At 38.5% G+C, this 22,454-nt stretch overlaps 1 protein-coding gene across 1 annotated transcript in view; it reads right to left on the bottom strand.

Moving 5' to 3' along the window:
• LOC102302543 (transmembrane channel-like protein 3) overlaps positions 1 to 22,454 on the bottom strand; it is a 44,023-nt gene that overhangs the window by 16,624 nt on the left and 4,945 nt on the right. The window contains exons 2-14 of the mRNA XM_005951536.3: positions 20,737 to 20,883; positions 14,596 to 14,671; positions 13,708 to 13,789; positions 12,742 to 12,848; positions 9,415 to 9,513; positions 8,940 to 9,082; positions 8,363 to 8,510; positions 8,213 to 8,256; positions 6,666 to 6,813; positions 5,560 to 5,669; positions 5,022 to 5,100; positions 1,715 to 1,969; positions 1,027 to 1,155 (exon numbers count right to left, since the gene is read on the bottom strand). Of these exons, the coding sequence (XP_005951598.1) occupies positions 1,027 to 1,155; positions 1,715 to 1,969; positions 5,022 to 5,100; positions 5,560 to 5,669; positions 6,666 to 6,813; positions 8,213 to 8,256; positions 8,363 to 8,510; positions 8,940 to 9,082; positions 9,415 to 9,513; positions 12,742 to 12,848; positions 13,708 to 13,789; positions 14,596 to 14,671; positions 20,737 to 20,883 (1,567 nt within the window). The remainder of the gene's footprint in view (positions 1 to 1,026; positions 1,156 to 1,714; positions 1,970 to 5,021; positions 5,101 to 5,559; positions 5,670 to 6,665; positions 6,814 to 8,212; positions 8,257 to 8,362; positions 8,511 to 8,939; positions 9,083 to 9,414; positions 9,514 to 12,741; positions 12,849 to 13,707; positions 13,790 to 14,595; positions 14,672 to 20,736; positions 20,884 to 22,454) is intronic.

The following is a 22,454-nucleotide window of genomic DNA, read 5'->3' as shown; positions in this document are numbered from 1 at the left end:
CTGTTAAAAGGGAGTTTTTCCTTCCCACTGTCGCCAAAGTGCTGCTCATAGGGGGTCATATGATTGTTGGGTTTTTCTCTGTATCTATGAAGCGCCTTGAGGCGACTTTTGTTGTGATTTGGCGCTATATAAATAAAATTTAATTGACTTGAATTATAATCTGCTAGACTGATCCAATTAATGCCCGTGCAGTTGAATGGTTCAGTCTGAATCCATACTGACTGTCAGATGTTTCTGGTTTTCTGGTTTTCCCCTGGTTGTGGTCTCTTGTGATTACTGTCAAACTGCAAAAACTGGAAAAAAAAACTTATTGAAACTATTATCAATTAGGGTGGCACAATAAAGTGTAATTGTGTTTGGCCTAGTGATTTTAGGATAGCCCAACTGTTGTGTTAATTCATTCGTTTTTTATGAGTTTTTTTAATTTAACAGGACAATGTTAAAGTCACCACAGATAAATATATCTGATTTGATATAATTTGAACGCTAGAGCCTGGTGCTTTATATATACAGCAAATATTAGAACATTTTTTTATATTCCTTGCAAATTTCAATTGTTATACATTGACTAATAAGTTATCAAACACAGTTATCATAGCTTCCACCACCTTGTAATCTATTTTTTATCCACATACACAGCCCCCCCCACCCTTTTCCTGGGTTGAAAAGTCCAGTTGAAAGTCCATCCCTGTTTCTGCATTAATCCATATTTCAGATACAGCAATAATTTTGAAAGCTTTTGTGAACTGATTTAAATATTCTTTAACGTTATTGATCATTTATCATTATCATTTAATGGTGTGATTAAACTGTTCATCACTGTGGCAGCAACAGCTGATGTCTTCAGTATTGGAGAAGAAATCATTCTCTGGGTCTATTTCCTTTTTCAGGTCTGAAACATTATGACCTGTGTATTGTGTATGTATACAGAATTCCATTCAATAGAGTAAGAATAAATACCTTAATTCTCATGTTTAGCATTTACTTGCTAAATTTTGTAAAAGCAAAAGCTTGCAACCAACTTACAAATTTGCTCTCTAAATCCCAGCAGCAGCAGTCACTGAGGTAGCGAACCACTAGACCTCTGATGAAGTCAATGAGCAGGATGCTCGCCACTGTGAAGATCATGTCAATGATGGACAGCTTCAACATCTCCTAAAGGCACAATATACACATATTCATCAGGGAAATTTACAAATACTATATACAAGTATTTTATTTTACATACACACACACACACACACATATATATATCATATATTCCAGGCATAACATTATGACCACTGACAGGTTAAGTGAATAATACTGATTATCTCTCCTGCTACTGGGTGGAATACATTAGTGAGCAAGTTAATATTTTGCCCTCAAAGTTTGGCAAGTGTAAGGATTTGAGCAACCTGAAGGACTGGTTCAGAGGAGCTCCAAAGCTTTTGGGGTGTTCCCACTTTCACAGTTGGGAACCAGCGACAGGGTCATGGGCTCGTGTGGCTCATTGATGCACATGGCGAGGAGAGCTTGCCTACGTGTTCCGATCTAACAGATGAGCTACTGTAGCTCAAGCAATTCTGAAAAAGTGGTTCTGATAGAAAGGTGTTAGAATACACAATGCATCACTATCATTTGATGTTTTGGCAACAGGCAGGTGGTCATAATGTTTATATATATTTTTATCATTTCCACAAATATACACCGTTATCCAATCAGAAAGCAAAACCTGTCCAACATAGGTCTCCCAGCACTGATCCTGTTGTCGGGTGTTCTTTTCAAACACAGCTGTCTGGTTGTAGACGTCCCCTGAGCTGCTCCTGCTGGTTACAGCCAGCACTGTGGCGATGGTTGCTGTGGTGCTGTTGTGATTCTTAGAGAGGGAGATATCTGACACTAGGGTGGAGAGGCTGTTTCCCTCAGGATGAGATATTGTGGCCAGAAAGGAGCTGGACTCATTCCAGTTACTGTTACTCACGTGGACCTTGAAGACAGATCACAATCCATACAGCTGTGTGCTATGCTTTAATTATATGAGTGACTTCAAATGTATTTCTTAATTCAAGGTCTGCATCCTTAGAAGCTCCATGATGACCGAGAAGGAACTTCTTCTCGAGTGGCTCGAGTGAGTGGCTGTTAACGGTCTAGTCCAACTGTGACAGTAGCAACTAGATATATGTTGGACAACATTGTTTGAAAGAAACAGTAACAAATCTTTATTTTATCCAAATTGCTTTACTGTTACTTGAAAAAACTAAGATATTTAAATCGGTGTGTGACGTATCTGAGGCTGAGAGAACAGCGTGGGAATATAAAGACAAGAGTCCCTTTAGACCAGAGTGTTAACTTTAGCCAAAAAACAAATTTGTACAGCAGCACAAAAGTAGCAATTATATTAGATCCTACAGGTTTGTTTTATTATAATATATATATTTATGCACATTTTGAAAAATGATCCAGGGAGGTATTTAACTCAAATACTGCAGTCCAGTTCAAATTCATGAAACACTTAATGATTTAAATTTACTTTATGGATCTATGACTGACTGTTTCAGGTAAAATGAAGGGTAAACTCTTTTTTCTTAGCTCATCTGTATTCTCTTTATCACAGCGTATTTGTGAAAAACAATGCACAAACTATAGTTCCTAGTAAGTCTAGGAAAAGATACACAAATTATGATACAGACAACTATTTTAATTGTCAGCGATGTAGTGTATTGATTTGTTAGATAACATTTACTTGTGATTAATGGCAGTTTCCACCAATTAATGGTTTCTGTTAATAAATGAGAATAACCTAAGTTATGTGTGAACTTAGGTCAAGAAAAGATGTTTAATTGTCAAAGCTGAATTCAGGGCAAACTACGCTAAATTAGCGTTTTTAGCTAGCAGCTACAATAAGCATAAAAGTTACCTTACGGCTATCATTTGTTAACATGACGCTTGTTCTTATACATGTAATACATTTATTACCAACCTGAGAGTTTATCCGCTGGTCATTCGACATGACGAATGACTTCTGAAGTCTTAATTCAGCTCAAGATGCTGTAGATTCCCGTCAGTAACACTTTCGGTCCGCTAGTAAAACGTAGTTCTATTAATCTGCGCTCATTACTCTTGAACCGGAACCGGATGTAAGTCCCAAAAAACTGAATTGTAGAACTGAAACTGAATGGTGAGAAGTGAATCTGAAATTATTCGAGAGCTAAATTTTTAAAGGATAAAATACAGTTTCAAAGCAAATGAATTCAATTTCAAAATATAAAATTCAATTTCAATTTAGTGATGATCATTTTCAAACCAATAAATTGAATTTCAAATTAGGCTAATTCAAATTCAAATTTAACTTATTCAACTTCAGTTTCTGATGGCACAGATTTCAGCCCATAGAGATGCCCTGTCTCAAAGTGAAGCTGAAAAACCTGTTCGTGCATTTATCACTTCTAGGCTGGACTACTGTAATTTGTTATGTCAGGATGTCCTAAAAACTCCCTGAAAAGCCTTCAGTCGCTCTATTCCACAGCATGTCTTTTGTTCCGTCTTCCCTCTCTCCCCCCAACCAGTCACGGCAGATGGCCCCGCCAAACACTGAAGCATATTAAACTTCACACCACTAAACAGACCCAGCTTTGGTATCAAAACTGAATTGTATGTGCAGAAGATTTTAAAAGTTATACACAACTGAAGGGAAATCTGGATTTATTTAGTATCAATTTTCCATAGCATCTACACAAACTCTAAAACATGTAAGTTAGTTTTTTGACTGCTTATATTTTAATGTAAAAGCTTTAAAAGCATCACTAACTTGTTACACATCTGAAACTTTGTAGAATTTTGACATTTTAGACTCTTGTTAATATTTTTGCTACAGGATATTTGAGTAAGATAAAAACAATTACATTTGAGTTTATTCCTTGACTGCATTCCTTGGACCATCCTTTTCAAAAAATATTCTAGAACCACCAATGCGCAATGAATCTTGGGATAGAGTGGGCCACCAAGGTTCCGCCTCATGGATCCTTCAGATCCCGGGAAAACAGTCTTCTTCGCATTGCTGTGACATAATCAGCCTTCAAATGTGGCCTTTGAAGGATGCAACCCCTGAATTTAGATGTCTAAAATGTAGGACTGAGCATTGTAGCATATTAGCTTATTTAGCCTACACAATTAGCATTAGCATTAGTATAAAGATAGTAGAAAATAATTCCAAACTAGTTAGTTTATGTGCATAAAAAGTAAACAGAATACTTGGACACATTTTAAAGACACTGAAGATAGAATGAACTGTGTTTACCTTCTTAAAGTCTCAACTTTGGCTTTAAAATGTAGGAAAGTAATACCACTGGAATAGTGCTAGTTGTTAGCATAACAAGTTTACCAGTTATTTTCTGTCCAATGTGTTGCTCATGTCAACATTAAAATAACCTATATACTGAATTTTCACTTGAATGATATGTATCTCAGTTTAACTGTTTAAAGCCATATGTATTGTATTTGATGAGATTTTGTGAGTTAGGGACTTTTACATCAGTGATATTTCTCCCCTTAACAATCAATTCCACACTATATTTTTAAATAATAAATTGCAACAAAAAATAAATAAAATGCCTGAGTCACAATACAGATTTAAACTCATATTAATATTCATCAATATTCGCCTCTGTCAGTGCGCCCCAGGGTGGCTGTGGCTACAATGTAGCTGCCATCACCAGTGTGTGAATGTGTGTGTGACTGAATGCGTAAAGCGCTTTGGGGTCCTTAGGGACTAGTAAAGCGCTATACAAATACAGGCCATTTACCATTTACTTTTTTAATTTCATCAGAAGGTCCACTAAATACTGCATTTTCAAAACATGATTTTTGTAGCAATTCTTCCATGGTTGAATATTTGGTAACTTGTTTGTGCTATTTTCTAGTAACTGTGGCAAAATGAATGACCAGCAAATTAAATTATTAATCTTATATTATTTTCTAAATAGTGTTCAAATTTGAAACTAGATAACTAATTCTTAACTGGGGCTAGTTAACATACTCACAGCAGAGCTCATACTGTTGACTTTATCAAGGAGAGCAATGATGAGACTGTAGAGATTCCCAAGGTATAAGACAAGGACCCTGTAAATTGATGAGCATTGTAAGACCTTTCAGTTATTATATAAATACTGCTCCAATGAGGGCTCTCATCAGATTTTGATGAATGAAATAGTCAAAGTAAAAATTGTTACTGACAAACATTGGATAATTTGTTGAGAACAAAACAACCTAACCCACAAACCAAACTAACTTTGGTTAGTAGAAACTATATTATTAATACCAGTTACCCATAAAATCACCACAAACTTTAAAAAACCATAAAACCAGTTTTTGTACTACTTAGGATTTAAATTAAAGACTTTAAAAACATGCAGGGCCTGAGTAAGTTGCAACTCGTATCACTTGTCACATAACTAACCAAAGTTAAGGGAAAATTTTAACTTAGATTTTTGGCATAAAAGTGCAAGGGTTCCATTCATTTTCTGAATAGTATAGTATGCCATTATTGTGTCATTATAGGCTGTGGTTAGACAATGGTACCTGGCCAACTGGAATCGCAGTGAGGTTCGTGGGTGGTACATCTCCAGCTGAGCCACCAGTTCAAAAGCAGATGGAGCAATCATGGTGATGAGAGAAACCACTACACTCACCTGGAAAGTAGATGGATACATAAGTAACTGATGGGTAGTTGGTAGTTGGAGAAAAGTTTGTTATTTTAACTGAAATACATGTAACAAATATGTCTCATTGTTTCTAACAATTTCAGTGATTTCCGAGGGTCCTAATTAATTGATTCATTGATTAATTCATTCATTGAATGTTTATAATAACTGAACATGCTCATTAGGTGCAGTTTTCAGTTATGCGTGTGTGGCAAGAAGTTCGGCTATAAGCACCCAAGTGGCAGTGGCAGTGTACTTTTCACCACTACATCAGTCACTTTAGTGACGTAATGCTTGGATACAGCTGCTTGCCCATGAAAACCTATGAAGCTCTATGCAATGTTCCTGAGCTCTGATGGCCACTACATCCCACAGTTTCCGCTGACCCCGCTTTGCAATTTTTCGTGCCTTTTTCAGTCACTTCCAGTGTGGCATAATGCCACTAGCGGTTGACTGCGGAGTATTTGATGGTTGCACGGTACTGCAATGCCCTCTCACTGAGCTCCTGAGAAAGAACGATTATTTCACAAATGTTTGTATAAGCAGTCTGCATGCCTCTACAACTGTGACCATGAAAGTGATTGGAACACCTGAATTCAATAATTTGAATGAATGAGTGAATCCTTTGGGCAACAATGTGTGTTATAAAAAACAGGTCAAAAGATGTAGGCATGTAGCAGTTTTACAGCTTCTGTTGAGAAAAAGAAATTCTGTATGTGTGTATGCACACAGAGTACACATGTACGTGCGTTGCACAGTTGATCAGCATAGCTTACACATTTTGTTGTGAGAGTGAGCTGGTTGCTGTAAGGTGACTAAAGCTCTCTAAAACTGGCAGATGGATATATACATTTAGTAGTTGCCTTCCACTGGATCCATGTCAAGTCTCCACTTTCAGTGGTTCCTTAGAACTGTATTGTATATTGGATTATCCAATTAAAATAACTGATGATAAGGATGGTGACGTCCAGTCTGTTCCTGTACCTCATTCTTCTCCCATAGCGTCAGCTCCGGCTTCTTCTGCTCCAGTTTCTGAGAACGATCCACCACAAAGTAAATGATGTATATGCTCCCTGCTAAAGAGAGGAGCACCAGGATGTTGGCCAAGATCCGTAGACTGATCAGAACTGCACTGAGGGAAAACACAGTGTCATTGGCAATGATCAGTTAGAAAAGTGGATGTAATTGTGATGCACTATTCTTAGTAGACATCTGAAGTGTATGTTGGATGTTCTGAACAACATACACTTCAGATAAGGTGTCACTGCAGCCTGTTTTTGTTATTGCTGACTCTTTCATTATTTACATAGACTTTCAAAAGGACCACCTTCAGCCATGAGTCTGTCTGTAGGATTTTAGCCTCCCTATACCAACACTGAACCTAGAATATAAAATGTCAAGGATTTGGACATGTATAGATTTTAAACATTAGAAAATCTTTGGGTTTAATCAACTTAGACTTCTGCCTAAAGTAAAGTATTGTAGCTCAGTGTCACCAATGATTTACATGTCACTGCCATTTTCAGTTTCAGGAGATGCACTTGTTTTTCAAGGAATTGTGGCTACTTAAAGATCTGTATCCATCCATCTCCTGCCATTTATCCAAGCACAGCAGTCTAAGCAGAATTTACCTCCCCTTCCCCAGCCACCTCATCGTTATCTTCTGAGATAATCTAAGAAACATAATCTCTTCAAGTCAAGTCAAGTCAAGTCAAGTTGGCTTTATTGTCACTTCAACCATATACAGTTAGTACACAGTGAAGCGAAACAACGTTCCTCCAGGACCAAGGTGCTACATGCAACATAAATTTACAACATAAATTAACAGAAAACACTAAACTAGCTAACTAAGAGGCCTAGTTAGCTGGCTAGCAGAGACAAGACAGACTGACCTAACATAAATTACAACATAAATAACAAAAACTAACTATCTAAGGAAGACTTTTTTTTTGTTAACAGACAGCAGACAACAAAGTGCACGTGCAAATGTGCAAACAAGAGCAACAAAGTGACAGTGTGACAAAAAAAAACACACAACGTAACATAATAATAAGGTTTTATGATGATGAGTTGAGGTAGTGGAGGAACAGTAAACATTCCTTAGTGTAGCAGCAAAAGGCATCTTTCAGCATGCCTTGAGCCTAGCCTGAGGTACCTGCCCATCTTACAATGCTGTGATTGCAGCCATTCACCAAATCAATGGTTTTTGATCAATGGTCATGAATATTTGCATATTAATGATCATGAAACTGACCTCATAGCCCATTGTTCATTCTGTGGGCTGGTTTCAGTCATTATGCACTAAATGTACTGTTTATAAGGTTGGGGAAACCTGCAGTCAGCTGAGGCTGAAAAAGTCACTTGGCTGAGTGACGAAACGCTTCTGCATTGAACGCTACGTCCAGATGAACAGAAGCAACTTCTTGGGGTAGTAAATAAACAGTCACTCACCTATAGCTTCGATAGACTGAGCTGGAGGAAGCTGGACAAACAGAAAACATACAAAACAATGCTCACAAACAAGCACTTACAGACTGGTATCCTTCTTCTTTTCTTGCTCTTCGACAATGGCTTCCTGTGCAGAAAAATATTGATAGTCACTTGTGCTTAGGTCATAATTTAAATATCTTGTTCTTTAAAAAAAAATTAATTGCACAGTTCAAGTTACATTCTTCTCTGACCCTGATGTTGTTAACAATGGCAGCTCCTTTGCTCTCTGCAGCCTCTGGGTTTCCTATCAGGTAATCCCAGGCACAGAACACTCTCCAGCAGAAAGTGAAGCTTTCATCAGAAGCACTGGCCAGGCTCAGGCGTGAATTCTTTGCCATTCTGCAGAAATATTATTTTTCAGGGCATGTTATCAGACGATATATTTTGCACATCTTGTTTTTTATTTTAATAATAACAGTCCTTCACCATCAGTGAAGCATTAACAGCAACAGGGAGAAGAGAACAATGTGATGCCTTGTGCAATGTTATGCTGGGAAACATTGGGTCCTGACCTTTTTATTTTATATTAAGTTGCTGATTATTAAATGTTGCAAAGATTGGAAATTATGCTAAACATTACTCTGACCATGTTATTGTGAAATGTTATAGATTCAGTAGGGATAAGTAAAGATTAGATTAACTTTTAACTCTTTTTTTCCCAGTTTTCCCCCAATTTTTAACAAACTTGAAATCATTCTAAGACATCACATTGCTAACCCATCAGATAATTATAGCATCAGTATAAGTGTTAAAGAGCATAATGATTACTTTCGCAACAGAATGATGAAACTGTAGGCAAAGACAGCCATTCCAACCAGGAAGTAGGCAAGGGGTAATCGGTACCCTGCACTGCCGATTTTCCTCACCCTGCCATAGTAACCATAGAATAACACAGAGTACTGGAGGTAGCCCTGTGAAGAATCAAAGACAACACATTTTCACAAACACACATGGCAATGCACACAAAGAGATAAAAATGGTGAAAATGAAAACAGTAAAGGAAATCAGTTGGAGCATGATCATTAGTATCCATTAGATGAAATGTTTATATAGGGATGAAAGAATTATGTCTTTACTTGCTCAGTCCTATATTCTAACTCTAATGCAACTTTTGGACTGGAAGAGGTTTCAATCGGTTTTATCTTAATTGGTCAGAAAGGGAGTAAAATAATGTTTAAATAATGTTCTAGTCTATCTGTAAGTAATGTGCTATTGATAGAACAGTAAAAAGAAAGAAGCTTGCCCCAAGAGACCAGATGGTGTCCAGGTCCTGGGCTGAAGCCAGGTGTTCCTTGGGAATAGTTTTACTTCTTGTTGTTCCAAATGGTGCTCCAGCCAGCAGCTAGTGCACACAAACATAGTTCAGTGCACTGTAATTGTAATAAATAAAATGCATTTCAGTCATGTTATCTACAGGTGACCATATCTATTTGGTGGTATGACTCTTCTGGGACTTCCCCTTCCTTCATCCAGAGCCAGAGAGCAATAGCAAGACTTGACGATTCGTACAAGGACATCAGTTTCGCTGACAGCTGAGCTGAGCTGATATTAAGATCGCCTACTGATCTGCAGCTGGACTTTGTAACATTATGCTTGATTTTTTTTAGTCCATGCCTCCTGGTTACGGTTTTGCTGGGTTTAGGCACATGGCAGCGTTAGTGTCAGGTAAAGATCAGTGCAAGGTTACAGAAACTCTGTTGTGATTTTTAAAATTGAAAAAAACTTGGTGTTACTGTTGGATTTTTGATAACCCTTTCATCCCTCCATCCATCTACCTGCATAACAAGATAATTTAATACAATATAATAGCCCTTTATTGACATTGTACATGTACAACCTAACTGTTGGTGCTCCACAACAACTGTGCAGGTGTGAAGCATAAATAGTAAGACAGCAGGGATAAAAAGACATGAGAAATATATACAAACCAACAGGAAGGCACACAATAGAAGAACAGGTTGCAAAGGACTTGGTCTGAGTAGCCTCTGAGTGTGAGTGGCCCGAGTGATGAGGTTTACTTAGACAGTTGTTCAGGTGTTAACAATACAAATGGCCTAGCAATGTCAAAGCATCCCAAATGGAAAAGATATACAGTATATAAATCTTATAAAGTTTGTATCTGTGTTGTGTGAAACTTGTATGAAAAGCATATAAGAGTGAAAACAGATATAAGATCCCTTGAAAAATTATATAATGAAACTTGTATGTTTTGTATACTTACCAAAACAATATATGAAAGTAATGAGAAAGTGGCCACTTTTATGAGTAATCACATATAAGTTTTTACTATTTGTTTTCCACATGGGATGTGAGGGGTTGTAGATCTGCCTTTTGGAATGAGCTTAAAGATCGTCACCTAGAAGCTTTGTGAGTATTATTATTTTCAAAAATCAATCAACTGTTGGTGTGATTATTGTAAAACAACAACCAGGAGGAGCATGTTAATGATTTAAAGGTAGTACCGTAGAAACAAAGAACACAATTTGAAGCACAGTGCGCCATATTAGATTGAAATCTTGCACTGTCCCCACAGTCAAATACGGAGGTAGAAACATTGTTACCAACAAGGGTTTCTCCACCATGTTTTCCCTGGGGATCAAATACTTATTTCAGTTGGCCATGCAAGTCAATTTCTAACTTTTAGCCAATATGTTTTCTACTGGGGGTTTTTTGATTAAAATTAAATGTTTGTTTTTTGGAGGATGTTAATTTCTTTATAAGTGAGCAAACCTACAGCTTCAGCACAGGCTCAAACAAGCCTGTGTTCCACTGTGTGCAGTACATTGAACAACTGAACATTGAACATTGACTGAGGAACACTGTAAATGTTTTTGAGAGTGTGTTATTAAAGAAAGACAGTGATAACTCCGGTGGACTGACCCTACATTCAAACTCTGTTGAATAATTGGTAAATGGACTGGTTCTTTAATACTCTATGTCAAACTTGCCTCATTCACACAAACACTGTTTTTCTGTACTCTTTCTATGCTAGTGATTTCTATTTAACATTAACATGCATTCATGCTCCAATGGATGCATTAGAGAGCAACATGGGTTTAGTGTCTTGCCCAAGGACATTTGACAAGAAGAGCTCAAACTACCAAGCTTCTGATTAGTAAGTGGCCTGCTCTGCTACCTGAGCTACGGCCACCCACTCAATTCCCAGTACAATACAGAAACATGAAAATGAGAACCTATAATGTTTGATAGCGAACAATATTATTCACTAAGGAAGGTGAGATAAAGGTGAGACGTGCAAATAGGAACAGCAGAGTGGTAATTCCAACAAACCATGAAGTGAGAAAGAAGAAAAATGGAGGATCAAGATATGCAGTGGGAATGACATTGTAAGTTATGTCTGAGAAAATTGCTTGTGTCTGCATGTCAGTGTTAGATATATATCCAGGTGCACCCCCATCCCACTATTACGGTCCGTGCCTTGCCTTGCAAATATTCTATAATCTGTACTAAAGGACAAATCAACAATATTTATATTTACTGGGGTAAAAATTAAATACAAAACTCATCATTGACCATTTGTGTAGGTTTTATTATTTAAGATATTTAACATTTAAATTTAAAAGAAAAGAAAAGGACAGGATATGTGCTGAAAGAGTCCTGCAAGAAAATATTGTCAAACAGTACAGTACAACAAATACCTGAGGAAAACTAAGCGCTTAAATACACTCAATGTAATTAGGGAGAGGGGAGGAAGCTGGGGAAGACAAGACACAGGTGGATAAAAGATCAAATCTAGCTAACGAGAGAAGGGCAAGCAAAATTAAAGACAATGCACACAACATTACCATGGTAACAAATTAAAACAGGACGTAACTAAACACAGGACACAAGAATGCAAACTTGATATGGAGAACACAGATGGGCAGAAAACATCCAACTATGAAAACAAAATACAACCTGAAAATATCATGGACCCCCCCGAAAAAAACCACAACAACAAAACAAGAAAAAAAAACCCCAGAAATTATGGCTGGAATATGAAAATCCAAACAAGAATAAAGAAGGATATGCAGAGGGTATAATAATAAGTGCAGGGTCAAAGACCCCAGATCATCTGACAGATGACAGTCGATCCAGCCTGAACTATATGCTTTATCAAAAATGGATCTTTTTTGGTGGTTTTGGTGCAGACTCGTCAAACTCTGGACTTAAATGTAACTGATATCTGTAAAGAAGAGTGGAGCAAATTCCAGCAGGATGTGAAAGACTCATTGCCAGTTAAACTCAACATTTTCACAGCACCGTATGAGAAATAGAAGTTAACACGCATTTATGAATAGAAAATTGCTATCATAGATATCTCTAAGAGTCATAAATCTTGCAATGAGTCTGAATTAGTTGGCGCCAATGAGTGCAATTCATCTATGATATCTCTCTGTCCAGCAGGGGACTTAACTTAGCTGCTGCTAAGTGGTTGTATTAGGATTATATTCCTGTATAAAAGCAAGGTTGTCAAGTGCCTGTGTAGTTTTGCAGCTGGATTACCATTCTAAAGAAACTAGAACTTTCTAGTCCATCCATCCATATATGGTATGAGAGATTTTCTGACCTCTGGTAGGACAATGAAGGCTCCAGTCATGATGGTGAGAACAATGTTGATCCCAAACAACCAGCGGAGGAAGATAAAGTAGGAGGCCACGCCTGACCCAAAGTGACCTCAGCAAGTCAGAGGAAACATCAAAATAAGACTGACTAATACGTTGCACATAGTTCACACACAAACACTGCTGTAGGTGTACACCACTGACAGTAATGCATTTTAATGGTGCTGTTTGATCAAAAAGCTTGGTGGTTTCTTTCAAAGCTTAATCTAACTTAATAATAAACACAGCTCACCGAATAAACTTTTCACATTCATGGTGCCTGGAAGCAAACACTATTTGGTACATTAATGACAAAGAAATAAAAAGATTTTTTTGAGAAAAATATGTCAAATTAGGCAGTTGTACTGGGCCAGCTTACTGTGGTGGCCTAATACGCCATAACACGACTCCTCTCCGGACAACCATCCAAGCATATAACACTTTGGATATAACAGTCTGTTGGACTGTGTTCTGCTGTACCACAAATTTGAATAGCTTAAACACGCAACCAGCAGTATCCTTGGATCTGTTGTGCTGTTGTTCTTGATATGCATTTAAATCAGTGTGTTATTTTCTCTTGAATGGCCCCAGTTCACAACAACGTCTCTTCAAAGTCCATATGCTTATGGTAATGTGTTGATTCTGAGCTAAAATCACAAATATTTCTTTGTTGCTAAATCCAGTTTAATAAGGCCATCTAATGTTTGAATATATCACAGCAAAGCCGATGTGGAAAGCAATGACTTTCCTTGATGAAAAGATGCTATTTTCAAAGTTATTTCTAGCAAATTTCCCATTTTCTGTCCTGTTGAACATCATGAGTGATTTCTTATCCCCTCCCACACACACCCACCCTGCTCCTTTGTTCTTTTCTTTTTAGCCAGCAGATGTAGGAAACACGTTTTCATGAACAAAGAAAACAGATAACTCACTTTCAATTTTCTTGATCCTGACTTCCCAAGGAATGAACAGCACCACAATGTTGTAAAGCAAACGGGAAAGTTTCTTCAGCAGCTGCAGGAGAGAATCAAGCTGAGAAACACTGACAGAGGTTTAACAAAAAACTACTTCTACCATTGTTTCTGTGATGAAAAGCTCTCAGTAAAGTCTAAAATTATAACAGCAGTTACATTTTTTATTTATTGTGTGTTGATGAACTGTCTAATTTTCAATTTTCAGCATATAATAAAGTAGCAGACACCTGAGATCTGAAACAGTGTGGCTGTATCATTTTTAGAGTGCTGAAAGATAAGAAACACAACTAAGCTGTTAATTGTTAATCAAGAGAAGGTCAGCTGGGCCATTGATTCTGATTTTCAATTAACCGTGAGCCAAACTGTAGAACTGATACCTGATCGTCAGACTGCTCACTGAAAGTCAATTTATTCTAATGGGTGGGAAGCAGCCCAAACATTGAATTAACTGCGCCGTAACATGGGCTATAAATTCACTTGTGCTGCTCCATGGATTATTGCAGCACAACTATCTTTCTCACTGTCTGACTTAATCTTTTTGCAAATACGAATAAAGAGTTATACACATGTGTGTTCAGCCCACAGAGGAAAAGAGCCTTGAAAGATCAAAACTCAGCAGCCTTTATATAAGAAATCCAACACAATTTACTGTTTTGGCTGTAATTATCAGGCCACTGCAGTGCAGAGAAATAAAACTGCCCTGAAATAGCACTTTATCCTGTTGTGGACAAGATCTATAATGCACTATAAATACATTAAGCAATCTGTTTCTCCAATCTCCAGTCCAGCAGGATTAGATTGTTAGTGCAAAAAAAAAGTCAGTGGATGAAAGGCTGGTGGACGTACATCAGCTCCTGCGGTCTGGTAACCTCTGGTTCTGGTTAGTCGGCCCTCATATCTCAGAACAATCTCTCTGGCCTGCCTGGGAATCACACAGATAAAGTCCACCAAGTACATTTATTTATTTAAACTGAAAAAGATCTTTCCATTCAGTTACTTGCATTTTTACAAATGAAAATTTTGTGAATACTTACGCAGTACACATAATCAAGTGCAATCAAGTAATCAATAACCAAGTGAGCATAACTCTAAATTAAATTAAATCTTAATTAAATGTTCTTGAAGTAGCCCCAACATTTTTACATCACAAAGATTTTCAATATATAAATATTATTTCTCTGATTCAAGTAATCAAACCTGCTTTTGTTATGGCACAAGGAACAACTAGGAAGCCACTGAGTACTGAGTGTGTGAATTGTATAATAATTTACAGACTTTCAAGGCTCAAAAAAGAAACTCCGGCTTTACAATAAATGCATGTTCATTTACAGGGCTGAAGAACAACTCGTGTCTGGAAATGTGGGTAAAAAGCACAAATTTGTGGTGTGAAATAAATTGTTCTCGCAGTGGAAATAATTACACTCACCCTGAGATTAAAGGGGGTTTAAAACTGCACGCTAGCATCCCATCCCTGATGATGGTAATAAAACCTCTGCGGTAATAGCAAACTGCCCATATAAAACCTGTTATTCATGGCACACACTCAGCACATCTCAGGAGCTCTCTATCTACTCCCTCTGTCTCTCTGTGGCTCAGCTTGTTCTCTGTTAGTAGTCTCCTTGGACTCAGTCAGTCGGTACTATTTGTTGATACTATCAAAAAAATTATATTTCCTTATGCAAAAAGATATAATTGGTGAAGGTAAAATTAAATGTGTCCCTCATATATGCTCTTCGTGTACAGTGATGTGAAAACCCTCCCACCTTCCTTTAGTTCCAAGGTTTTATGTACAAGGAAATAATTAAAAATAATCTGGTATTTACCACATTCTAAAATTACAGTGTAACGTGCCATGTAATTGCATGACATATCACCCTGTGTGTGTGTATATGCTTAACTTGTTTCAGCCAGCTTAAAACAGGCTTATCTGTTTCCTGTCACTGGCAGTACTTTCCTCTCCATTTGTCACCACATTGTTGCCCTACTCTGTGTCAAAACCTAGCTGCTGTGTTGTTTGAGTACTTACCTGTCTGGCCAAGTCTCTCACACACTCTCAGTTGCAAACTGTTCTAGAGGATTTGACATTGCAAAGCTGGCCCTGTGGAAAAAGTGATATCCTGACTCGTGAAAGAATTGTAGTAAACATTTTTGCTGGAGTCATTCTTGAAATTGTTCATTAAGCCCTGTAGAACCTTTCTCAGCTGCATCTGAGTCCTCTGAAACTTTGACAGTTCTGTAGTAGATTTGCTGGTGTGCTTGGGATCATTGTCCCAATTGCACCATTACACAATTTTGGCCTAGCTTTGCAACAGATGCCCTTATATTTGACTTTAGAATGCTTTTGTATAATTTGCTTGCTTTAATATGCACTATATTGCCAAAAGTATTCACTGACACATCAAAGTGACTTTAAGTGTTCCAATCCATTGTTGTTGATCAATGGTCATGAGAATTTGCATAATTAAGATTAAGGAACTGACCTCCCAGCCCATTGTTCCTTCAGTGGGCTGGTTTCAGTCATTATGCAAATGTTCTGTTTATAAGATTGGAAACCTGCAGTCAGCTGAGACTGAAGACGTCACCTGGATGAGTGATGAAATGTTTCTCCCACAAAACGCTACGTCCAGATGAACAGGATCAACTTTTGGAGTGTTCCAATCCATCTTCCATTTCAATTCACTTTTATTTATACAGCACCAAATCACAACAGTGCCTCAAGATGCTTTATACTGTGAGGTAGACCCTACAAAAATACATACAGAGAAAAACCCAACAATCATATGACCCCCTATGAGCAGCACTTTGGCAACAGTGGGAAGGAAAAACTCCCTTTTAACAGGAAGAAACCTCCAGCAGAACCAAGCTCAGGGAGGGGGGGCCATCTGCTGCGACCGGTTGGGGAGAGAGAAGGAAGACAGGATGAAAGACATGCTGTGGAAGAGAGACAGAGATTAATAACAGATATGATTCAATGCAGAGAGGTCTGTTAACACATACCCACATAGCAAAATTGGTATGGCCCAGATCAGGTTTACCAGAGGTAATCCACACATGGGCCAGCACAAGGCCAGTTGCAGACACATTGGTGGTCCTGTGCTGGCCCATGTGTGGATTACCTCCGGTAAACCTGATCTGGGCCACCAAAGGGCCGTCATTCTTTGTGGTATGTGGGCCATGTGTAAGTTGTGTGCAGCCACGGGCCAGTGGCAGACACACTGCTGGCCCAGATGTCAGCCTAATGTGTAACTTAATCAAGCCATGTAATAACAACATGTGCCGGAACATAATAGTGCAAAAGTAACATGACGAAACTCTCTTCAGACAGTGAATGCACTGATTCTTATATAGCACTTTTCTACTTTCCCGGATTACTCAAAGTGCTCTATACAACATGCCACATTCACCCAATCGCACACTTTCTCTAGACTGAGTGCTTCCTAACTATTTTCATACACAGACTCGCAGATTGGAGAAGCCAGGGATCGAACCACTAACCGATCAGTCGGCAACCTGCTCTACCTCCTGAGTTACAGCCAGCCACTGGCAAAGATGAGTAAAACCTCACTAGGTTTTGGATAAAGTGTACACTCACAAACCTGTCAAATCTGCATTTGAAACGTTGGCTACCATAGCAATATCATATTGCAACATGGCATTTGGGTCTTCTGACTGAAACAGAAAAATAGGAACATAAATAGTGCCATCATTACCAGACCTGGCCCACATTTAGTTGGCATACACCCTGCCATGACACTAATCAGTCAGAAGTGCCAGTTTGACGCCAGATCCAGGGAAGACCTGTTTTCTATGAGCCTGGGCCACATAAATCAAACCACAATCGGGCCAGATGTGGCATGCCATCACATAAACAGTGGCGTCATTACTAGACCTGGCCCATATCTGGATGACATACGTCTTATCATGCCAGAAGTAAACCAGCAGTGCCGGCTTGATACCAGATCCGGGCCAGACCTGCTTGCTATGTGGGTAGTGAGTGAGAAAGGTGACTGAAAAGGAAATACTCAATGCATCATGGGAATCCCCGGCAGCCTACGCCTATTGCAGCATGACTAAGGGAGGATTTATGGTCACCTGGTCCATATACCAGATTTTCAGGGCCGAATACACTGACCTCAGTTTTATCTGAATTAAGAAGCAGAAAGTTAGCGGCCATCCTGGTCTTTATGTCTTTAAGACATTCCTGCAGTTTAACTCATTGGTGTGTGTTATCTGGCTTCATGGACAGATAGAGTTGGGTGTCATCTGCAAAGCAGTGTAAATGTATGCTATGGATGCATTGAACTATCTTACGGCCATACCATCCTGAGCGCGCCCGATCTCATCTGATCTCGGCATCTTCCATGGCTACAGCGGTTTAAAATCAAGCACCTAGGCTGCTACTAATGCTTCTGTGAAAGAATGATTCATTCTCATGAGCTCACTGAATTCCAATGTGGTACTATGATAGGATGCCACCTGTGCAACAAGTCCACTTGTGAAATGTCCTTGCTGGGTATTAAAACAAAGTGGGAATGATTGGGAACGATAGCAACTCAGCCACAAAGTGGTGGGGTATACAAATTACAGAGTGTGGTCAAGAGATGCTGAGATGCATAGTGCACAGAGGTTGCCAGGTTTCTGCAGAGTCTAATGCTACAGACATCCAAACTTCATGGCCTTCAGATTAGCTCAAGAATAGTTTGCAGACAGCCTCATGGAATGGGTTTCCATGCCCACTACATCCAAGCCTTACATCACCAAGTGAAGTGCAAAGCATTGGATGCATTGGACTCCAGAACAGTGGAGATGTGTTCTCTGGAGTAAAGAATCATGCTTCTCCATCTCCATCAGTTTGGACTTGGCATTTGCGAGGAGAACAGTACTTGTTTGACTGCATTATGCCAAGAGTAAAGTTTGGTTGAGCAGGGATTACGATGTGAGCTTGTTTTTCAGAAAGTAACTCTTAATGCTTTAGCATACCAAGACATTTTGGACAATTTCATGCTCTACACCTTGTGGGAAAAGCTTGGGGATGGCCCCTCCAGTTCCAAAATGACTGCACACCAGTGCACAAAGTAAGGTCCAGAGACTGGACCCTGTTGTGAACCAAGCCTTGTGGTCCAACACTTGTGTCTCACCTCACTAATATGCTTCTGAAAGAATGGTCCGAATTCACACAAACACACTCCTGAACCTTGTGGAAAGCCTTCCCAGAAGAGTTCAAGTTGTTATAGCTATAAAGGCAACACCATATTAAACCCTATGGCTTAAGAATAGGATGTCACTCAAGTTCATATGCATGTGAAGATAGATGAGTGAATATTTTTGACAATAAAGTGTAGTGCTTTTCTAGTCCTACTAACCAAATAAACAGTGCTATACAACAAATCAGATTTGATCTCCAAAAGTTGGTTCTGTTCATCTGGACGCAGCGTTTTCAGTGGGAGAAACGTTTCGTGCAAATGTACTGTTTCTAAGATCGGGGAAACCTGCAGTCAGCTGAGACTGAAGAAGGCACTTGGATGAGTGATGAAACGTTTCTCCCACAAAATGCTACGTCCAGATGAACAGAATCAACCTTTGGAGATTTACTTACCTGGATGATTGAGCATGCATCAAGATGAAATCAGATTTGAATTATACATCCATTGATATTGAGTGATTTTATACACTTCAAGCACTTCATCTACCAAAAGTTAATGGCCAATTTAAAATTACAAATAACAATTATACTGCAAAGCTAGAGTACCCAGAGTTAAATGAAATGATTCTTATATAGCACTTTTCCACTCTCCCAGAGCACTCAAGCCATTTTATATATGCCTCATTCACCTATTCATACAAGCGTTTTCTTCTAGGATTAAGGGCTTTTTATCTACCAATTACACACATTCATACTCCAGTGCATCAGAGAGAGCTTGGAGTTAGCCCAAGGATATTTGGAATGGAGACTGGATCAGCCAGGGATCCAACCACCAAGCTTCTGATCAGTAGATGACCTGCTCTACCTCTAGATTGTTGGATCAGCCAGGTGACGTGCTTGGCCTCAATTCGTTCTGTCTGCCTATTCATCTTACCCTGGAATAATCATTGTTTCTGTGCAGAGCTCTCCCTGTGTCTGGAACCAGTAAACACTAAGAGACTGTGAGTGTGCGCCTAAGGACCGCCTGCAAAACCTCAGCACATCAGTAACAGTGCCATTTATTTTTATTATTTTAAGTAAATAAGGCTGTGTGGGTCTATCCTCCTCCCAGCTTATACCAGAAATCTCCATATAGAAAGGTGCATTTTAGGTTTTTATATTTTATGCACAGTTTTCCAATAATACAGTTTTATTTGTGGCGAGGTGTTTTAATGATGTTTTATTGCTAAGAAATGGTTTGAAAAACTCCTCCACAGCTGGTCGTTGTGTGCTAATAATAAATAATTTTTGCAATATAGCAAATATCAATTTAACTACAGAAGAAATAATATTTTACAATTCTTCAGCCAGGAAGGAGGCAAGAAATGTGAAGATGTCCGTGTAGTGTGCAGATAGGCAGCATAAATGTTGTGTTTTAATCTGATCCAATTTATCTTACTTACTGAACAGTGCTAGTTATCCTATGGAAGCTGTAAGGGTGCACTTAGTTTTTCGCACACTGCTTCTGAATTTTGGCTGAATTTTTCTGAAATAAGTGGTGTTGTTTGTGTGCGTATGATAATGCAAGGTGGCCATCTCTGTTCGCCATTCTGTAAAAGCATGCCACTCTTGTATGTAATATCAGAAACACTTTTAAATGTAATGCAGTCCTCTTCAAACCATACATATGTATGTATGTTAGTGACAGATAAAAGAATATTTAATTATTCATATGTCTGCAGTATGAGCATATATCTAGGAACCTATATATATATGGTATATATACCATATACACAGTACACAGAGAATAAGAAAAGCAACAGAGTAGCAGTCTACACAGAGATCCCAATCAAAAAGATGGTTACTTTAGGACTTTGAGTTTGCGCCTCATTGGCCAGGGCCTAGTCCGAATATTGGCGATGATCTCCTTCTGGTACTGAATGTTTTGGAACATCTCCTCTGGATCATTGCTGTCCACCCTCTCATCTACTTTGTCTTCTTCATCTGAGGAGCTACAGAATAGGACACACGGGCAAAGGGAAATATGGTTCTGTGTTACTCTGTTACAAAGAATGGATCTAAGAGGTTTCAGTGTGGAAAAAAAACATGGCTGCAATGTCTCTACTTTGAGATAATATTTTTCATTTGATGTGTCATATTAATCTATATTTCCAGTCAGGCTCACTTTATACAACCCCCGTTACAAACATTGTTGGGAGGCTGTGTTAAATGTGAATAAAAGCAAATAATTTGAAAATGTCATAAAGTGAGAACATTTTTAAATGGAGCAAATGTAACATATAAAGGAAAGTCGTGACAGGGATACATCTACAGTTGTGTAGTATTTGCATTTTTTAACGACATTCCCTAAACACCTGGGAACTTATGAGACCACGTGCTGGACTTTTGGGAGAGGAATGTTGTCCTATTCTTGTTTCAAAACTAATTCTAGCTGCTGAACAAAAGTTATAGCTAAGTCGTTTAGGAAACTCCCCAGACCACTGAGAACTTGTGGTCAATCCTCAAGAAGCAAGCAGACAGAGAAAATCCCACTAATTCTGACAAACTCCACGCATTAATTTTTCAAGAATGGGTTGCTATCAGACAGGAAGTTGATTGGCAGCATGTCAGGGTGAATTGCAGATGTGAAGCAGCAAATTTTAGAAAACCCAATACTTGTGTCACACTCAGATTTTACAGCCACAACTGTACTTTTCAGCACGGATGGTGGTTTTCAAAATATGCAAGATATGCAAGCTGCCAATTCAATAAGAACTAATGAACCCCGAACAATCACAAATGGTAATTTTGGGCCCAAGAAAACCAAGAACCACCAGGCAAACACCCCCCTCTCCAGCCCACACAGAAGAGGCCCGAGCCACCCCAGACACAACCCCCAGGGGACCAGGTCAGAAGCCATGCCACGGACAGAGACAAATACACATAATGACATGCACAAAGACACACCAACCCACTAATGGATGTGCATGAGAACTGAGCGATGGACAGATCACAATCCTGTTTTTCAATTATGAATCATTCTTTTGCACATGTAGGTATTTCTAAGTTCAGTTGATTGGGTTACAATCTTGCCTCTATGATGGACTGCTGATATTCAAGAAATTGCTGATTTCATATTTTGAAAAAGGTTCTTGGAATTAATTTTTTTTAGCCATTGCTCCCATCTCTTTTTGTTTCTGCCATTTATTAAAGCTTGATGAGGCAGCAGCCTCATGGCATTTCATATGTTTGGTTACTTTGAGCCATATGAGGCCAAGTTAGAAGCACCGGGAATGAGATTTAGCAGCTCTAAGTCTTGGTTGTCACTGGTATTCTTGTACTTAAGTTTATGTTTTCTGTATGTTGAGATATCTAAACTTATTTTAATGTGATTATTGAATTAAACTGAAACTGTGAAGTAGGTCGCAAGTAAATTATTCAGTTGCTGTTATTTCTATTTATTCATTTTTATTTTATTGAATTTTTTTCCTAAACAAAAAACACCCTTGTCGATGGTGAATGCAGAAGCAGTGCATTGATTTTCCACAAAGGAGAGATTTCATATGCAGAAAACTATCTGACA

The sequence above is a fragment of the Haplochromis burtoni genome, unplaced genomic scaffold (assembly GCF_018398535.1).
Source record: "Haplochromis burtoni strain Fernald_Lab_line unplaced genomic scaffold, NCSU_Asbu1 Contig_1047, whole genome shotgun sequence".
In the NCBI taxonomy this organism is placed as follows: Eukaryota; Metazoa; Chordata; class Actinopteri; order Cichliformes; family Cichlidae; genus Haplochromis; species Haplochromis burtoni.
Note: the sequence above shows the minus strand (reverse complement) of the source record. Positions and strands in the feature narration are given on the sequence as shown.